At 47.1% G+C, this 20,666-nt stretch overlaps 1 protein-coding gene across 4 annotated transcripts in view; it reads right to left on the bottom strand.

Moving 5' to 3' along the window:
- Abat (4-aminobutyrate aminotransferase) overlaps window positions 1-20,666 on the bottom strand; it is a 104,105-nt gene that overhangs the window by 36,692 nt on the left and 46,747 nt on the right. Inside the window, exons 2-5 of one of the 4 annotated variants that reach the window (XM_059270043.1) lie at window positions 12,126-12,238; window positions 5,859-5,956; window positions 3,378-3,407; window positions 2,649-2,766 (exon numbers count right to left, since the gene is read on the bottom strand). In XM_059270043.1, coding sequence (XP_059126026.1) covers window positions 2,649-2,766; window positions 3,378-3,407; window positions 5,859-5,956; window positions 12,126-12,195 — 316 coding nt within the window. In that variant the 5' untranslated portion in view covers window positions 12,196-12,238. Of the gene's footprint in view, window positions 1-2,648; window positions 2,767-3,377; window positions 3,408-4,962; window positions 5,147-5,858; window positions 5,985-12,125; window positions 12,239-20,666 lie in introns of those variants that run through there. The other 3 variants (XM_059270040.1, XM_059270042.1, XM_059270041.1) reach the window with 3 other exon arrangements.

Raw genomic sequence — 20,666 nt, forward strand, 5'->3', positions numbered from 1 at the left:
GTTAACGTAATTGGGTCTCTTCTCTAGCCCACGCAGGCTTGCAGGGCCCAGGACTAGACACAGCTCATCACTCAAGGAGAGAACACTCTGGGTTTTTCCAACCATTTTCTGGCCAGAGTTCTGGCTTATCAGGTTGCCTGGGTGTCTATGACTTTTCTGCCTCAGTAGATAAGCCTGGTCCTGGGAAACCTCATTAAATTGCAGAGGTAGCTCGAGTCACTGGCTCCCCAAGGAGAGAGATGAAAACAGAGCTCCCATTAGGGAACCGTCAACCTGGCTCTGAGTTGTGGGACCCCCACAGCAGGGCAGGTGTCTACAAGGCTGCTCTGTAGGAACGTAAGAGGTGAACTCATTGTCCGTGTCCTAGCAGGACCTCAGGCTCCCTGTGCCACCAAGCATGTTCTGTGACCTCTGGGAATCTAAAGTGAGGTCAGTGGAGGGTAATGTCAAAAGACCCTGTAATAGAGCAGTCATGGCCGTATACTAATGTGTGAAGTGCTTGGCAACATGCCAGGCTTCTGGTAAATTCTCAGTGAGTATTAGCTTAAAAACTATGTGGAAGCTGGGTTGGTAGTGCATACCTAGCTAGCCCTTGGGGGTGAGTTCGAAACCAGCCTGGGGGGCATTGAGATGGCTGAGTGGGTAAAGGTGCTTGCTGCCAAGGCTGATGACCTGAGTTCAAGCCCTCAAACCTACATGGTGGAAGGAGAGAACTGACTCCTGCCACTGTCCTCTGACCTCTGCACTTGCACCATAGCATGCGCATGCACACTCACACACGTGCACACAATAAATAAATCAATATAAAACCAAACAACAACAGGTAAAAACCAAGGGGAGAAGGGGTTTGTAAGTCTTGAAATCCTTGGCGCCTTCGGAGGCTGAGGCATCCCTGAAGGATGAGTCACTGTTGCTGTCTGGTCACATCTCAATAGGACGTTAGTAGGTCTGAGGACAAGTGCTGGGGAGGTAGAGGAGGAATGGACACCCAAGGCTGGGGGTTCAGGGAGATCCCGGGGTGCCAGGAGGTGGGGATGGAGAGCTGTTAACACAGAGCATCAGAACCAACTCCTCATGCCTGTCTCCTCTACAGCAGACAAGCAGTATCATCTGTGGATGGACAGACACAGCCCACAGGCCACTGAACACAGCTGGGCATCTATCAACTAAAGGGACAATAACCATCCAAGCTGCAAACAGCAGCTACCTCATTTCCAAATTAACCCTGCCTGTCCCACTGTCTGTATCAGCTCCATGTGGCTGGGAGAGGAGCCCAGTTGAGGCAGGTGCTGCTAGCATCCGCTGAGGGTATGTTTCCCGGGCAGATCATCCCCATATTCCAGCTGCTGTCTGTGTTGGCTGATAATAGCTCCAGCTGCCTCCTCCTCCAGAAACTGCCTTCCATGCCTGGAGGCTGCTTTGCTGGGCCTCCTCTTGGCAGTGGATAGGCAATGAGTGGCCAGCTCAGGGGTGCAAAAGGGCCAGTGATCTGCCTCAGTCTAGCATGCAGAGAGTCTCCTGTGAGAGCAGAGACCTCACCCTTTTGATCTTCTCTTGCTGGATGCTATCTTCCTGCCTTCCCTTTCAGCTGGGTGCTCTCTCTGTAGATTACTTGAAGAAGACTCAGGCTCTCATAGGAAACCCAACCTAGACAGCTCCATTGAGCTGTGATTGCTCTGTGAGTTTACCTCTTCTAGCTTTTTTCACCTAGTTACAAAATGGGTAAAGAAATGAACACACACTCATCTGGTAACATCTGGAAGAGGAGGAGAGAAGGCCCTAGTATGTGTTAGATCACAGAGGCTGCACCTGTTGAGTACCTTCCTCAAGCTGCAAAGCATCTAACAGCCAAGGTGGGGTGGGGCAAGAGGACCGGCTTCTTAAATCACTGCATTATACGCCATCTAGCACCTTCGCTAACCCGATAAACTCAGAGACCATTCCCTTCTTAAGCTCTGCGACTCCCACCCTCTAAAGTCTATAAATGTAAGGACCTCCTTCCTTCGCTCTGTGAGTTGCTGTAGGATCTCCTATCCCAGCTTCTCTCACTGCAAGTGTCAGAGTCATTAAAGGCAAATTGATCTCATCACATCTCCCTACCAAACCTGTAAAGAATCTTTATTATTTACAATAATGTCTAATGGGCTGGAGCTGTGGCTCAGTGGTTAAGAGCACTTCCTGCTCTTGCAGAAACTCCAAGTTCAGTTCTCAACACCCATATTAGGCAGTTCCCAACCATCCGTGACTCCAGCTTCAGGGATTCCATGAGTACCTGTACTCACATACATATACATAATTAAATAAGTCTTAAAAATAACATGAACAAACAATGTCAAGGGACTGGAAAGATGGCTCAACAGTTAAGAGCACTGGCTACTCTTCTAGAGGATCCTGGTTTTATTTCCAATATCCACATGGAGGCTCACAACCACCTGTAATTTGGGTCCCAGGGGGATGCAATGCCCTCTTCAGGCCTCTGTAGGTACTGCACAGAGGTGGTACATATATGTACATGCAAGCAAAACACCCCCATACTTAAAATTAAAAGAAAAATCCCTAGCAACAACAAAACAATGTCTAATCATGTTCTCTCCACCATTACTTGTTTATTCACTTACTCTTGGTGAGAAAGGGTGTCCATCTCTTACCTATGGGGACAGAGGAGATCTGAGAATACAGGTCCAACATGCGGTTGCCGTCCACATCTACTAGGTAGTTGCCTCGGCTTTCTTCATAGTTGCAGAAAAAGTGCACAGCCTCTGCATTCTTGGGAAAGAGGAAACTGGTTTAGGCTGGCTACTCCTCCCCAGATTCTTAGTCTTTTAGGACTAGGCTTGGACTATGGAAACAGACTGAATCCTGTTTGTTCTACACCACATGGGAATCTGTGGGTGCTGGCAAGCTTCTGTGTCTTTCTTTGGGAAAGATGACCCAAGTGGCTTGCTTTAAATTGGTTTGCGAAGTGATGGTTTTGTGTTTTGTGAAATTTTATGTCTGTTTGTTTATCACAACAAAAAAAGGTTGAGAAGTAACTCAGAAGCAAGTTCTGACAAGTTAAAGAATGTGTGGTAAGCCTCAGAGAAGCCACTAAGAAAACTAGAAATGAATAGAAATTAAGAAATAAAAACATGGGCTGGAGAGACGACTCAGTGGTTAAGAACTTGTATTGCTGATACAGAGGACCCAAGTTTGATTCTAAGCACCTATGTGAGATGGCCCACATCTGCCTGCAACTCCAGCCTTAGGGGGAATCTGACTCCCTCTTCTGGCCACCACAAGCAACTACACACGTGCACATATACATACAGACATGCACACATAAATAAAATCATTTAAAAAAAAGAAACAGTAGAAGGAATCTCCTTGTGCCCACTTACCTGGATTGTGTTCAGCTGTTTCATTAACTCCTGCAGGCAAGAACAGAAGCATCAGTCATGGATGGCACACTCCTGCCAAAGTGGCTTAAATATCTCCCATGTTTTTCCAATTATTGAGGCTTTGTTTTTGGCTCCGATGTCAAGAACTTGATAGGCAATTAGCCAATATTATAAATAAATATTTAAAAAATTACTTAATACAGATAATTGGTAAAAATCTACTCCACATCACAGTAAGTGGCAATTACAACAGACAGATCAGAGATTTGGACTTAAATACCCGGGAATGAAAAGGAAGCAAAAAGTTATTTTATTCTCTTATTTATTTTGGAGACAGGGCTGGCCTAGAACTCAGTAAGTACACTAGGTCAGCCTCACACTTATAAAGATATGCCACTTCGACTTCAGAGTTCTGGGATGAAGGGCTTTGTGCCACCACACCAGTCTGGAAGTACAAATGTAACAAAAAATTTACACTGAAGGCATTTAATGTCCAAAAATAAAAGACCCTCTCTTCTTTTTCTGTGGTGCTGGGGATAGAATCTAGAGTCTTGCCCATGCAGGTTAAGTGCTCTACAACTGAGCTACAAAACTAGCCCTTATTTTATTTTACGTTTTTTATTTCTTTTCTTTTCTTTTGTTTGTGGGTGGGTATACATCCACCACACTGCACGTGTGAAAGTCAGAGGACAATTTGCAGTAATCAGCTCTTTCTTTCCACCATATGGGTTACTGGGAATCAACCCCAGTGACAGGCTTAGTGGCTGGTGCCTGTATCAGCCAAATGTGCTAGCCCTTGTCCTCATTTCTAAAGTCAGGCCGGAGAGATGGCTCAGAAATTAAGACCACTGAACCAGGTTCAGTTCCCAGCATCCACATGGCAGCTCATAACTGGTCTGTAACTCCAGTTCCAAGAAATCCAAACACCTCTTCCAGTCTCCGTGGGCACTGCATGTACATGGTACACAGACTTACATGCAGACAAAACACCCATGCACATAAAATTATTAATTAAATTCTCAGTGGTAAAGCACAAGGCTCTGCATTATAAGTTTGATCTCCAGACTAGGGGAGAAAAGAAAGAAAAGATGTAACTCCCTTATCAGGAACCTTAACTGACAACATTAATTTGCTCAACAAAGAACCATTTCTGATTACAATTCACTTTCCCCTATTCCAAACAGAAACTAGGAACTAAAAGCCAGTTGTTTTGATATTAACAAGATTTCAGCCCCCAAAATAATTTAGCGTAAGAGACTTCAGCCGTTAGACACTACATATTTCCACACAAAAATATAAAATAACATTAACAGCAAAAATATGAAAAGTTATTCTAAGCCTTTCTCTATTGAATTAGAATCCACCCCAAGATGAATATGCATGAAAAGCTCTTGCCTTCTGTTTGACAAAAACCATCCAAAAGAAATAGAAACACTTACATTAAGACAAATATTTCTGAACTCAAAAAATAAATGCTATGGCAAAAGGAATGATCTTTTTGCAGTAAACAAGGCAGCATCCCACTGTAGTGGAGGAAACACGCTAAATCAGAGAGAAAAATCCCAAAACATTGAAAGGTTTGTACCATATCTCTTGTCTAGAAGACAACTTCTATTTGTCTTATGGAACCAACCTCCCAGGTCTCTCAGGCTGGCCTTGAACTCTCTACATAGCAGAGGACGGCCCTGGTCCGTCTGCTTCCGCCTCCCAAATGCTGGCATTACAGGTGTGAGCCACCAAGCCCAGCTTGAACAGCCCATCTTCTTATTGTTTTTTATTGGGTTAGAATACAAAGTAGCGGATCTCACCACGGCAACTTTGTTTCCATTGTTCCCCCACTCAGTCCACACCCCCTTCCTCTTCCGGTCTCTGGCTCCTTTCTCTCCTTCCCGGTTAGTCCCCCGTTCTGCTCTGTTGTCACTTGCACAGACTGCCTTTTTTATGTTCGATTCATCTTTGTCCTTCAAGGTCAAAATCAGAGGTCTTTGACACCCAGGCCTACACTTCGACTTCAGTATCATTTGTTCAGCCCCAGCCCTTAATTCTGGACTGACAGTGACCCATGTGACTTGCTTTGGCCAATAGAATAAGGTGGGGGCGTCTGAAAGCCAGTGTGGAGCTTCAGTCTCAATAGACTTACAGCAAGATCGGAATAAAGTCCAGTGTGACAAGCGGGAGGAACAGTGACCCATGGAGCAGAGGCACCAGCTGACAGCCAGCCACCCCTTAGGCCGCAGACGGCTCCAACAAGGCCACCTACCTAACTGCTGGTTAGCTCTAAATGCATGAGCAATCTGAATGCCATATGTCCCCAGTCTGTGACTTAGGCAACATCCTCCTGACAGCAGGTATGAGACACTCTTGAAAGCTTCACAGTGGCCTGGGTCATTTTCACACATCTCTAGCAGACGCTCTGAAAGGATGCCTAAGCTGTCTGTGCACCTGTCTCCTGGGTCTTTGTCCGAGGTGTGGCTGACTCACCTGAGATCTAGGCCCTGGGACTTCTGTCTTCATCAGTGGCCCATCATAGTCAAATTCAATGTCAACTTTGGCAGCAGCTTGACTGATGTATCTGGATCCTGCAACACAGAAGACCAATGAGAGCCCCCGGTGACAAGACACAGGAGGATTAGCCCATCAGATGCCCTCAGTCCTTAACAGGGGCCTCAGGACCTCAGCTTTGTTCCGACAAGGCCATCCAGGAATGCTGCATCTGAACCAATCAGACCTGTGAGAACAATGAAGATTCTAAGACTGGGAGAAGCCACAGCCAGTGAAGTTGCAGGAAATGCTCCATCCTAAGGGAGCATGGCGAGCTGACCCAGCTTCCTGTTCCATGTGTTTGCTGGTTTGCCCTATGTGCACCATGAGTGGGCAGTGCCTGGAGGCCAGAAGGTGTTAGATTCCTGGGAACTGGAGAGGTTGGAACTCCAAGGTGGCTGTGAGCTGAGTGGCGTGGGTGCTGGGAACCAAACCCAGGTCCTCTGCAAGAGCAGCAAGTGCTCTTATCTGACGAGTCATCTCCCCAGCCCCCATTTCACTTTTTGAAGACACACAGCAAGAAAATGATGAACCCAGTGTACTGAACTCTTAACATGTGGGAAGCCCTAGGTTCCATGCTCAGTGTGTGTGTGTGTGTGTGTGTGTGTGTGTGTGTGTGTGTGTGTGTGTGTGTTATAAGGGTAACAGTGCGTGTGTGGAGGTCAGAGGACAACTTTGGGGAGTTAGTTCTTTCCTTTCCCTATGGGTTCAGGGATTGAATTTAGGTCGTTACTCTTGAATGGCAAGTGCTTTCTCCCGCTGAGCTACCCTGCCTGTCCAAAACCTTCTAAGGATTGAAGAAATGGCTCACTTCCTGCTCTTGTAGAGGACTGAGTTCAGCTCCTAGCACCCACATTAGGCAGAGTACAATAGCCTGTAATTCCAGCTCTGGAGAGTTGGTGCCCTCTTCTGGCCTCTGGTGGTACCTTCTCTCTCTCTCTCTCTCTCTCTCTCTCTCTCTCTCTCTCTCTCTCTCTCTCTCTCTCTCTCTCTCTCTCTCTCTCACACACACACACACACACACACACACACCTTTAAAAAGAAATTCAGAGGCTGGAGAGATGGCTCAGTGGCTAAGGCCAAACTGCTCTTCCAGAAGTCTTGAGTTCAGTTTCCAGCACCCACGTGTTGGCTCAGACCGTCTACAATAGGATCTGATGCCCTCTTCTGGTGTGTAGACACACACATGCAGACAAAGCACCCATATACATAAAATACATAAATAAATTTAAAAAAGAAAGCCAGTCCAAATTAAAGCCAGTTGTATATCTGCAGAGTCTCTCAGCCTCGGCTGACATGTTGGCTGGTCATCCTTTCCTGCTCAAACACTTGGGGTGCTTAGAGGCATCCTTGCCATCTGACAGTGAGATACAATGTACACCCATCCCGGTCAAGCTCTAAGAGGGGAGCTGGGTGCAAGGGCATGTGTCTGACTACAGACATTAGGGAAGTTGAGGCAGGAGATCCCTTAAGCCCAGGAATTCAAGGCCACTTTGGGAAACATCATGAGACCCTGTCCATATCAGTCACTTTTTTCACTGCTGTGATGAAGTTCCTGGAAAAGGAACTCAAGGAAGGGTAGGTTTCTTTTGGCTCACAGTGTGAGGGTTACAGTCATCATGGCAGGGAAGGCTCGTGCCAGGACTGTGAGGTCACAGTGTCCACAGTCAGTAAGAGATGGAGATGAGCCGGGCGGTGGTGGTGCATGCCTTTAATCCCAGCACTCGGGAGGCAGAGCCAGGTGGATCTCTGTGAGTTTGAGGCCAGCCTGGGCTACCAAGTGAGTCCCAGGAAAGACACAAAGCTACACAGAGAAACCCTGTCTCAAAAAACCAAAAAAAAAAAAAAAAAAAAAAAAAAAAAAAAAAAAAAAAAAAGAGAGAGAGATGGAGATGGACACTGGTGCTCAGCTTGGTTTCTCCTGGTCTTTTTTGTTTTTGTTTTGTTTGTTTGTTTGTTTTTGTTGTTTGTTTGTTTGTTTTTGTTTTTCAAGATGGCGTTTCCCTTTGTGTAGGCCTGGCTGTCCTAGAATTCACTCTGTAGACCAGGCTGGCTTTGAACTCGAGATCTGCCTGCCTCTGCCTCCCAAGTGCTGGGACTAAGGGGCGCACCACCATGCCCAGCTTTGAGGTCTCCTTTAATTCAGTTTGGAATCCCAGTGCTTAGAATGGTCCTGCCGACAGTCAAAGTGGGTCCTGCGGAAGACCCAACTCAGCCTAGAACTCCCTCACAGACATGTCTGGGGTTTGTTACGTCAGTTGTTCTCTTTTTTTTTTTTTTTTTTTTTTTTTTGAGTTTTTGAGACAGGATTTCTCTGTAGCTTTAGAGCCTGTCCTGGATCTCACTCTGTAGACCAGGCTGGCCTCAAACTCACAGAGATCCGCCTGCCTCTGCCTCCCGAGTGCTGGGATTAAAGGCGTGCGCCACTACTGCCTGGCGTCAGTTGTTCTCAACCTGTGGGTATAACCCCTTTGGAGGTCATATATCAGATATCCTGCATATTAGATATTTACATTTCGATTCATAACAGTAGCAAAATTACAGTTATGAAGAAGCAATGAAATAATTTTATGGTTGGGGGTCACCACAACATGAGGAACGATATTAAAGGGTGGCAGCGTTAGGAAGGTTGAGAACCACCGGTCTATGTGATTCTAGGCCCTGTCAAGTTGGCAATCAATATTAACCATAATGGGGCAGGAGGAGATGGCTCAGATGGTTACGTCCTTGCCACGCAAGCGTGAGGACCTGAGCTCCATTCCTAGTATCCACATTAAAAACAAAACAAACAAATGGACATGGTGACTAATTCCAGAGCCGGCCGGGGAGGGAAGGAACCTAGGGCATGCTTCTGACTCCTCAGACCCTGAGGATACCCTGCCGCCTCATCTGGTGCCTCAGCAAAAACAACACTTCTCCCAGATTCGAATTCTTATCAGAATCACAGAGAAGAAAAAGGTCTGTAGAAAGTAGGAGTATGTTGTGGCCACACAAGACTGGACGCAGTAACAGAGGTTCACAGACCTGGCCCTCTGTGGTGACATGGTGTTCATGGTATTAGGGCATGGCTCAAGGTCAATTCTTTACACCACGGAGAACAGTCGCCCAAAGTCCTTAACAGCCTCCTTTTTTTTTTTTTTCTTTTTGAGACAGGGTTTTTCTGTGTAGCACTGGATGTCCTGGAAATAGCTCTATAGGCCAGGCTGGCCTTGAGCTCAGAGATCCTCCTGCCTCTGCCTCCCAAGTGCTGGGATTATAGGCGTACACCACCCACCACCCCACCCTTAATGTCCTCTTGATCTTTAAAAATAACTATTAGTTAGTTTAGAGTGTGTATGCATGCACACTCATGCACCATGTGCCTCAGGGATTGTGTGGAAGGCAGAGGGCAACTTTTAGGAGTCCTTTCCTTTCTTGTCCCCCCCCCCCACTACCCACCCCCTGTTGAGGCAGGGTCTCTTGTTATTTCTGCTGCTGCCCTGCAGACCCCAGGCTAGCTGGCTCTCACGATTGCTGCCCTACAGACCCCAGGCTAGCTGGGCCTCACATCTGCTGCACCGCAGACCCCAGGCTAGCTGGCCCTCACATCTGCTGCCCTGAAGACCCCAGGCTAGCTGGCCCTCACATCTGCTGCCCTGAAGACCCCAGGCTAGCTGGCCCTCACATCTGCTGCCCTGAAGACCCCAGGCTAGCTGGCCCTCACGATTGCTGCACCGCAGACCCCAGGCTAGCTGGGCCTAACGTCTGCTGCCCTGCAGACCCCAGGCTAGCTGGCCCTCACGTTTCTGGCCAGCTCTCTTGCTTCTGTCACAGGAGTGCTGGCATTATAGCTAAATGCTCCTTTCAACAAATCTGGCTTTCAACCTGGGTTTTGAACTCAGGTTGTCAGGCTTGAGTGGTGTCCTAATTAGGGTTTCTATTGCTTTGATGAAACACTATGACCAAAAGCAAGTTGGGAAGGAAAGGGTTTACTTGAGTCACATTTCCATATCATAGTTCATCACTGAAGGAAGTCAGAAACTCAAGAAGGGAAGGAACGGAGGCAGGAGCTGATGCAGAGGCCATGGAAGGGTGCTGCAGACTGGATAGCTCATCATGGCTTGCTCAGCCTGCTTTCTTATAGAACCCAGGACCACCATCTCAGGGATAGAGCCAACCACAATGGGCTGGGCCCTCTCCCATCAATCACTAATTAAGATCTTACTTACAGTCAGATCTTACGGAGACATTTTCTCAGTTGGGGTTCCCTCCTCTCAGACAACGCTAGCTTGTGTCAAGTTGACATAAAACTAGCCAGCACAAGTAGCAAATGCTTTTACTAGCTGAGCTACTCTCTGGTCTTAGTAAATGAAAATATTGTTCCCAGAAAACAATTGTTCCGTATGTGAACATAAACAATGTCAAGGTAAAATCCAGCTAGAGCCCTGCCCTGCCCTTCCTCTTATTCATTCACTCATTTGGTGTGTGTGTGTGTGTGTGTGTGTGTGTATATGGGATGTGTGTATGTGTTTGTGTGTGTGCATGTGTATGTGTGTGTGTGTGTGTGTGTGGATGTAGATGTGGATGTGTAAGGTGCATGTGTTGAAGTAGGGTGATGACTCTTCCCTCTCTCCAACCTATTTTTTGCAGCAGCATCTCTCAGCTAACCTGGAGCTCAATGATCTAGCTAGACTAGCTAGCCAGAAACCCTAGGGCCCCTTGCCTCCTTTTTCCATGCTGGAATTACAGGTGTACCAGCACACACACCCAGATTTTATGTAGCTGCTGATTCCCATGCTTGTGTGGCAAGTCCTTTTTATCAAGACTAGAGAGTAGGCTCAGCTGGTAAGAGCACTTGCCACTCAAGCCTGACTACGTGAGTTCGATTCCTGCAACCCAGGTTAAAAAGACTGAGCCGTTGCCTCAGCCATTTTTTGTTTGTTTTTGAGACAAGATCTCACCATGTTGGCCTAGAACTCCCTATGACGGGTCCCAGACTGGCCTTAAACTCATGATCCTTCTGCCCCAGCATCCTGGATGCTGGGATTATGGAGCTAATAGGCTAAAGAGACCTTGTTTCAAAAATAAATAAGTACAATTAATGACTTGGTGACAGATTCTGATTCACTGCAGGTCAGCACTTCCGAGACAGCCCCATACTGCACATGATTAGATGGAGTGGTCAGAATTCACAGCTGGAGTTCAGTGCCCAAACACTCAAGTCAGACAGTTATCAGCTGGGGTCTGTTCGCTCCTGGCATCTGTTCCCATCACTTTTCCTTTTCACTTCCCTTCTTTCTTCCCCACCCTCTTCCTTCTTTCCTTCTTAGCCAAGCCTGTACTTGAACTCCTGACCCTCCCAACTTAACCTTCTGGATGCTAGTTATATGGCCATTGGCAGCATACCTGTAACTTCAGCTTTTTTTTTTTTTAAACATGTCTCATGTACCCAGGCTAGCTTTGGACTTTCTATATAGCTGAAGATGACCTGGAATTCCTGATCCTCCTGACCTGAACTCCTGAGTTCTGGGATTATGAGTGGTTCCCACATCACCCTTTGGAGTATTTGTGTGTGTGAATGTTGTGTGTTGGGGCACTAGAAGCTGATGTCAGGTGTCTTCTTCAATTGTTCTCCTGAGGCATCCTGATGAACCCTGGCCTGATCAGACTGGTCTAACTCGATGTCCTGCCCTGGGACTTCCTGTCTCCAACTCCTAAAGGCTGGAACTATAAGCAGGCTGCCACACCCTTCAGCTTTTGTGAGAAGATCTGAATTCCAGTTCTCACTCACAGTAAATCTGTTATCTAATGAGCCATCTCCTCAGCCCAAATGCCCGTTTATACAGAGCTGGGGAGTAAACCCTCAGTTTCGTGTGCCAGGAAAGCACTCTGCCACTGAGCGACACACCCCCGCCTCATTTTTGTGGCTTTCTTTACTCCTTGGCACCAACCACAGCCCTGTGTCTTCCTTTCTGGGTCCTTCTGCCTTAGAGGCCACCACCCCTGAGCAGAGTGGCGCTCAGCCGCATCAACTCCTACTTGAGAACTGTCCATCTGTGGACAGGTGTGTTGTCCACAATGGCAGTAATGGTGACAGTCTCACTGAAGAATGCTAGGAAAGCTCCAGAAGCAGCCGGATCCTTCTATCCTCAAGGACTCTGACCAGAGACCCCTAGTCTTCACTCTGTCTCTTGGGGAGTAGGCCATGCCAAGACCTTGGGGGCTTACCACGTGCGAAGAGGCAGAGGTTCTTCTGGGAGCTGCAGGCCACCCGCCGGGCGAGCAACAAGAAGGCCATGACCCCCTCCTTCAGGAAGAGGATCCTTCCACTCTGGGCTGTCCTGAAAGAGACCAAAAACACAGACTTAGGCCCATGGGGACCCAGCACCGCAACAGGCATCTAAACTCACCGTTGCCCACTTTGTATCGAAGACTCTTAGGGTACAAATCCCTTCGCTGTATGCCAAATACTCTTCAATCAAGCACATTTTGTGCTGCATATACACTTTAATTTACATACTTTTTCCTTCCATCTTTCACACTGCAGACAGGATGAGCATGCCCACTCTCCAGATGGAAAAATGGAGGCCTAGAGAAATGGTCCTAGTAAAGTGCTTGCTATGCAAGCATAAGGGTCTGAGTTTGATCCCTAGAGCCCATGAGAAAGAGCTGAGTGTGGTGGCACGTGCTTACAACCCCAGTGCTAGGGAAGTGGAGACAGGTGGATTCCCTAGGGCTCGCTGGCTAGCCAGTCTAACCAAATCAGTGAGCTCCAGGAGAAAGAGGGACCCCGTCTCAAAACACAATGTGGAAAGTGACTGAAGAAGACATCCAAGGTTGACCTCTGGTTTCCACACACCCCTGCCATGTGTATACCTGCACGTGCACACACACACACACACACACACACACACACACACACACCTAACAACTCAGAGTTGGATTAAGAGCCCCCTTAAGTGAGGACAAGCGTGTGCTCTGGGGGAGGAAATTCAGACAGGAATCTTCAGAGCAGACATCTCTGATGACTCAGTGCTGGATGCTCAGAACTCTCAAACCTGTTCCTACATGAGCTGTCCAGGGAGCCTGGGTATCCAGTGTGTGTGGGGGGACAACTGGTGCCCATTTCATAGGACACACTGTCTTAGAATGACAAAATGTCCCAGTGTGCTTGGAATGGAGAGATTCCTAGCCCATGAAACTTTCCATTTTGAAACCAAGGCAGTCCTGGGTTATTGGCACTGTCACCCTATCTAGGGTCTCATGCCCGAGGCTCATCTCGGCTCTGGGCAGTTAGAGCACCACCTGCTAACTGTGGCGATATTTTATTTGTGCTAAAATGAGGTGATATTTTATTTGTATGTTAATAAATGAAGTTTGCCTAGAGATCAGAGGAAATAGCAAGCCATTTTAAGAAAACACAAAAGTCAGGCAGTGGTAGCATGTGCCCTTAATCCTATCACTTAGCAGGCAGGGTCTCTGTGTGTTCAAGGCCACACTAGGGACCAGAGCCAAGTGCAGTGACACACACCTTTAATCCCAGTACTAATCATAGAGACCTGGAGGTCTGTACAGACAAACAGAAAGTGACAGAGCTGCTAGGAAGAGGAAGTGAGGTAGCTGGCCTAAGATAGGCAATGAGAGGGCACAGAAAAGACCAACAGAAGTCCTAATCCACCCATAGCCAGTAGGCTAAAGGCAACTGAGCCATTCCCTTCCTTAACGAGACTTACTGTAAATTGGAGTCCTTGTAAGATGGTATCCCAAAAGCAAATGGAACTTGAGTTTATAAATTTATAATTTTCAAAGCCAATTGAAATGTTTATAACTACTGAATTAAATTTATCATGCCCAATAGAAGCAACTTTATCTTTTGTCTCTGAGAGGATCTACCTCAGCCAGCTGTGCTGTGTTCTGGAGACCTTAACTCTTCCTGGGTGGAAAGGCTGTCACGTGAGCACGGATTGAAATGCTGGCTCCAGATAGCTGGCCAGTTGTCTAGCAAACAAGGCTCCCCCCACTTCAGCTCTGAGGGAGGGTACTCTCAGGGGTGACCGCATTGATCATGGGACTGCCTGACCCCAAACACTGCTCTACTTGTAATAAACTAATTAATTAAGTTAACCTAGCCACAGTAGATAGAAGGCTCAAAGGGGGTGGGGGTGGGAGACGTAGTTCAAGGCTGGGCATGGCACCCCATGACTTTAATCCCAGTGCTTAGGAAGAAGGGGCGAGCAGACCTTTGTGAGATGGAACCTGCTCTCCACAGTGAGTTCCAGCCAGAAGCTGCATGGTGAGATCCTGTCTCAAAAGGAAGTCATTCAGAGAATCCATTTCGTTTCTTTTCATAAGAGAAAAATTAGGGAGAAAACGGCAGGCTTTAAAACTGTGACCACGGGCTGGAGAGATGGCTCAGAGGTTAGGAGCACTGACTGCTCTTCCAGAGGTCCTGAGTTCAATTCCCAGCACCCACATGGTGGCTCACAACCATCTGTAATGAGATCTGGCGCCCTCTTCTGTATACATAATAAATAAATAAATCTTAAAACAAAAACAAAAAAAAAAAAAAAAAAAAACTGTGACTATAAGCCAGGCGGTGGTGGCACATGCTTTTGATCCCAGCACTCAGGAGGCAAAGCCAGGCAGATCTCTGTGAGTTCAAGGCCAGCCTGGTCTACATAGTGAGATCCAGGACAGGCACCAAAACTACATGGAGATACCCTGTCTTGAAAAATCAGAAACAATCTGGGTGGTGGTGGCAGTGGCAGCGGCGGGCGGCAGTGCAGCACGCCTTTAATCCCAGCACTCAGGAGGCAGACCCAGGTGGATCTCTGTGAGTTCAAGGGCAGCCTGGGCTACAGTGTGAGTTCCAGGAAAGGCACCAAAGCTACACAGAGAAACCGTGTCTCGAAAAATAGAAAAAAAAAAAATCAAAAACAAACAAAAAAAACTATGACCATAAATTAACTTAGTAACCATATTCTTCTTTTGACAATTTAATGAGTTTTTAAAAAGTTGATTCTAATATGTCAAACTCAAGAAAGCCTACTAATTCAGCAGCAGAGTAACTATGTAGAAAAAGCAGTCACCACCTCTCACTTAAGGCCATTTGTCTCAAACAGCACTGAAACTTCACAGAACTCAAGTTTCTTCCATTAAATATGTTTTTGAAGGGCTGGAGAGATGACTCAACAAGACCCTCTTGCAGAGGACCTGGGTTCAATTCCCAGCACCCACATGATGGTTCACAACCATTGTTAACTCAGGTTCCAGGATATCTGCTGGCCTTTTCTGACCTCCTCAGGCACCAAGCACATATGTGGCACACATACACAGATGCAAGCAAACACACTCACACACAAAATAAAACGAATAAATTTTATTTTAATAAATATGTTTTTGAGAATTCAAGAATCTTGAAGGACTTGAGCACGAAAGTTTGAATAGCCCATCAAAATGAGAGCCACACTCATGCACTTTCAATGACAAGTCATTTTGGAAAACGTATCCTAGTGACGTGTGACATTTCAGTGCCCTGCAGCTGAAACTAAGCTTATCACAAAACAATCTCTGTCAGACATTCTCAGAAGAATTCATGTTGTTCATTCACTTTCTTGCCCACTAATTCAATCAACAAGAGTTAATTAAGTAGCTGTTACAGGCAAGGCACTGAGTCACTTAGGCATAGGAGGAAGAAATCAGATAAAACACGTTCCTAATTCTTTGGCAGAGAGCGATGATCAGAAGGGTGGGAGAATTCAATGTACTAGGCTGCTTTATTCAACCTGTCATTAACTTCCTAAAATAACCTGGCAAGGTATGCATATAAAAAGAATTCCCAGTTCACTGTCAACAACGAACTTCACAGAGCACAAAACGGAAAGCTAGGCATGATGGTGCACCTGTAGTCCCAGCATTTGGGAGGCTGATGCAGGAGGACTGTGAGTTCAAGGCCAGTCTAGGCTACAGAGCGAGACCAAGGTCAGCCAGTGATGCTCTGTAAGAACAAAACCAAGCAATCAAACAGCTCCAGCATAGAATTGTGACTGACTGGCTGGTATGTGCAAGGTGCTATGGGAAGATAAGGAGCTTCCTTCTGGACTAGGCAGGTGCGTGCGTGCGTGTGTGCGTGCGTGTGTGTGTGCGTGCGTGTGTGTGTGTGTGTGTGTGTGTGTGTGTGTGTGTGTGTGATGTACATGTAGAAATGTAGAGTCAGGGGACAAATTCTAGAAGTCAGTTCTCTCCTTCCACCATGTGGGTCTAGCAACCGAGTTTAGATTCTCAGCTTTTGTTGCTAGTTCCTTTACTGGCTAAGGCATTTTATAGGCCCAGAATTACAGGTTCCTAAACAGGGTGTAGTGGTACAGTCCTGTAATCCTAGCACTGGGAGACCAAGTTCAGCTTGAGCTATAGAGGGAGACTAATTAAAAATAACAAAATCTGTGAGTTCCTCAAGAAGCTAAAGGGAGCGAGGTGGTGGTGTTACACACCTTTTATCTCAGCACTCTGGAGGCAGAGGCAGGAGGATCTCTGAGTTTGAGGCCAGCCTGGTCTACAGAGCGAGTTCCAGGACAGCCAGGGCTACACAGAGAAGCCCTGTCTCGAAAAACCAAAAAAGTTAAACAGAATTGCCATACAGCAGATTCCACTCAGATGCTAATGTAACAAGAAAATGGAAAATGGGACTTAAACACACCATTCCATGTGCTCACTGCACCACTGTTCACAATAGCTTGGCACTGGCATAATCCATGCGTCCATCAACGGATGAATAGATAACCACAAAAATGAGCAAAGGGCAGACATGGGCTATGTCACAGAAAAAGCCGCATGTTAGATGACTCCATTGAAGTGAAACTTCAAGAATAGGAAATCCAGGGCTGTCGAGGTGGCTCAGTGAGTAGAGGGCTTGCTCAGCATGCACGAAGCCCTGGGTTCTATGCCCAGCACAGGCATGGTGGTAGGCTATCCCGGCACTCTGAGGTGGATGTAGGGGGAAGAAGTTCAAGGTCATTCTTAGATATATGTTGAGTTCTAGGACAGCCTGCTTTATATGAGACCTTGTCACAAAACAAAACACACACACCCCTTCTCCAAGCAATCAACTAAGCAAAAAAACAATAGACTGGGAAACTACCTGAGAACAGACAGTTTTAAAGGTGAGTTGCTAGGCAGTGGTGGTACACACCTTTAGTCCCAGCACTCAGGAGGCAGAGGCAGGTGGATCTGAGTTCAAGGCCAGCCTGAACTACAGAGTGAGTTCCAGGACAGCCAGGGCTACACAGAGAAACCCTGTCTCCCGGAGGGGGAAAAAAAGTAGGCTAATACTGAGTGGTGCCTTTTCCTTTGGTGTGATCAGAAACCAAAGAGAAATTTAAAATCAATTAACAGCATGGTGATTATCAGACTGCATGGCAAGCCAAGAGAACTTTTGCTTCAGCCGAGTGGTGGGTCCGCAGTAATTCTGGTCTACCTCCACCAAGCCAAGTTGAAAATTCTGGTCTATCCAGATAGCTAATGCCTCAGTCCTGCCCCCCTCTCCCATGCCACTAGCTTTAATTAAAATGCTAATTAGCTCCTGTGCTTCCTCTTATCTGCCCCGTGCAATGGGACAATGGGCTGGAGCAGGATGGCTGAAGAGGAGAGTTCAATGTTGTGATCCACAAGGTGAGAAGAATTCAGGGCAAACGGCAGGAAGAAAACCAGAACCACTTCTTCCAGGTTTGCCCGCTTGGCAGTGGCACAGTGCTGGCTGGGTAAGCACAATGCCTGCATTACAGGAAACCAAACAGCACCCAAACAAAACCCTCCCGGGGAGGGCAGTTACACCGCAGGGAGAGTGGCAGGGGCAAGGGCATTAACTCACATTTATTACTTACAGATGACATCCAACTCGCCCCCCTTTTGGGTGCTATGTAGCCAAAGTCAACCTTGAACTTCTGATCTTCCTAAAGTCACCCTCCCCACCCCCTGAGTGCTGGGCTTGCAGGCACCACCACCATGCCTGGTTTTGTGCTGGATCTCCAGCCCAAGGCTCCAGGGACACTAGGCAAACCATATCCTCAGCCTTTAGTGTATTTTATATCTAACTTTAATTGTCAGCAGGATCTGACTTGGCTGACAGACTCAGAAGTTGAATGGGCTTGTAAGTTCCCAGAGATGCCAGGCCAGAGACTGGCGGCCCTGGTTGTACCAGGTTGTGTCAAGGTCCCGCTCACACCGATACACCTGTGTCTCACTTGTGCCACCTGGGCAGGAAAGAGCTCTGGACACGAGTGCACAACTTCTGCTAACTACCGGAGGGTAGACATGACCACAGGTCCTGGACACAGGGTCGCTGACCCTGAAGATCAAACATAGGGATGCAAGAGAGCAAATGCTGTGGTGGTCACCTGCAGAGGAGGTGTGTGGTATGGTGTAGAAAACCGGATTCTTGGGGCTGGAGAGATGGCTCAGCCGTTAAGAGCACTGACCACCCTTCCAAAGGACCCAAGTTCAATTCCTAGCACCCACATGGCAACTCATATCTGTCTGAACTACAGTTTCAGGGTTTCATATAACACACATGTGGGCAAAACACCAATGAATATAAAATATATAATATATAATATATATTTATATATATATACAGATTCTTTCCCATTGATTACCCATGTCTCCCAACTGTTTGCAACCTTCAGAGGGAAGCCACCTCTGAGGCTGGGGAGATGGATCAGTCTGTAAAGTGCTTGCACATAAACCTGAGGACCTGACTAAGCTGCTCAGACTGAGCTAGACTAGCTAGCCAGTGAGTCCCAGGGATCCTTCTGTCTCTACCTCCCAGTGCTGGGTTACAGGTGTGCTCAAAAGTGTGCTCAGTCTGAGAACTGCAGATTCTGTGAGAGAGTCCATCTCAAAAAAGATATGAGGACAGGCTGGTAAGCACACCTTTGATCCTAGTATTCAGGAGGCAGAGGCAGGTGGATTTCTGTGAGTTCAAGGCCAGCCTGGCCTACCCAGTGAGTTCTAGGACAGCCAGGTGTTGTTTGAATCTTAGATGGTCTTTTAGTAAAAAACCCAGAGTCAGATATCAAGGTGAAAGCTGAAAGATCAGAGAAGCAGAGCAGCCAGCCACTAGTTCTTACCTCTATGAAATCCTCAGCCTAAAGAGAGTAAGTTCCTGTTTCCTCACACCTTATATACCTTTCTCTGCCCAGACATCACTTCCTGGGATTAAAGGCGTGTGTGCTTCCCAAGCAAAGGCATGAGATCTCAAGGGCCGAGATTAAAAGTGTGTGCCACCTCTGCCTGGGTCTGTGTCTAATCTAGTGGCTAGCTCTGTCCTCTGATCCTCAGGCAAGTTTATTAGGGTACACAACATATCACCACAGCCAGGGCTACACAGAGAAACCTTGTCTCAAAAATAAAATAAGGTGGAGAGTAACAGATGCTAACCCCTGTCACATGCCCATGAGCACGCGCGCGCACACACACACACACACACACACACACACACACACGTTACTGCTATTTGTCTGGCTCAGGAGCAATGCCTACTTGCAGTCATTGAATAAACACTAAATGCTTGACAAAAACCTTGACGACGACAGCATCTGGCATGTCTTCACTGCACTGCTCAGGCCCTTTACACAGGAAAACTTTGTGTGGACCGTTTGTGTGGTTAGAAAGCAGCACACCTCCCCCGCAGCCTCTCTGAGGCTTCAGAATGCTTTTTCATTCCCCTATCTCACTCAGCTTAAGACAAAGTACTGGCAGGGTATCGGGACATTCTTTTCTTCACTTGCAGCTGGCAGCTTTTGCAGACTTAATGGGACACAATGGCACACAATGGCCAAGTGCCCCAAAAGCCAGGGGTTGCCACAGCAACCAATAAAGCCAGAGCCCTGGGTCAGCAGGGCCTCATTCACAGAGGAGTGATGGGTGGCTTGCAACACAGGTTTCAGTTCTCCAGACTAGGTCTGGAAGCAGCCCTTAAATTTGTCATAGCAGGGACATTCCTCCCTCCATATGTGAGTGTTTTTCCTCAGCCTGCCCTATGGGGTTTTATAATCTCATTGGTGACTTGTGTAAAGAAGGAGGAACAGTATTCTGTTGCACAAATTCTAAATGGTCTTACAATAAAAACCCAGAGCCAGATATCAGGGTGAAAGCTGAAAGATCAGAGAAGCAGAGCAAGCCACAGCCGCCACCTCTTACCTCACTAGCTCCTCAGCCTGCAAGAGCGTGAGTTCCTGTTTCCTTCTGCCTTATATTCCTTTCTCTGCCCAGCCATATCACTTCCTGTCTCAATGTTCCCAGTGCTGGAATTAAAGGTGTGTGCCACCACTGCCTGGCTCTCTTTCTCTTTTAGACTGGATTAATCTCATGTAGCCCAGAGTGGCCTTGAACTCACAGAAATCCAGACGGATCTCTGCCTCTGTCTCCTGAGTGCTAGGATTAAAGGCGGGTGCCACCATTGTCTGACTTCTATGGCTAACTCTGTGGCTGGCTCTATCCTCTTATCCTCAGGCAAGTTTTATTTCTTAGATTTCAAATAATATATCACCACAGTGTTCTAGAAATGAGCAAGGGCTGGCACCTAAGGAAAGCAGAGGGGTGCAGAAAGAGGGTAATAGGAGCCGGGTGAGCAACACGTAACAGCTGGGCAGGTAAAAGAGCTTGGTGACTCCAGACAAGAGTTTCATCGCAGTGACAGAAGTGAATCCAGAGGAACACTGATGCATCTAGGCTGCACTCACACTGTCTGTGTTTACAGGAGGAGAAATGGTT

The sequence above is a fragment of the Peromyscus eremicus genome, chromosome 8a (genome assembly GCF_949786415.1).
Source record: "Peromyscus eremicus chromosome 8a, PerEre_H2_v1, whole genome shotgun sequence".
Classification (NCBI taxonomy): Eukaryota; Metazoa; Chordata; class Mammalia; order Rodentia; family Cricetidae; genus Peromyscus; species Peromyscus eremicus.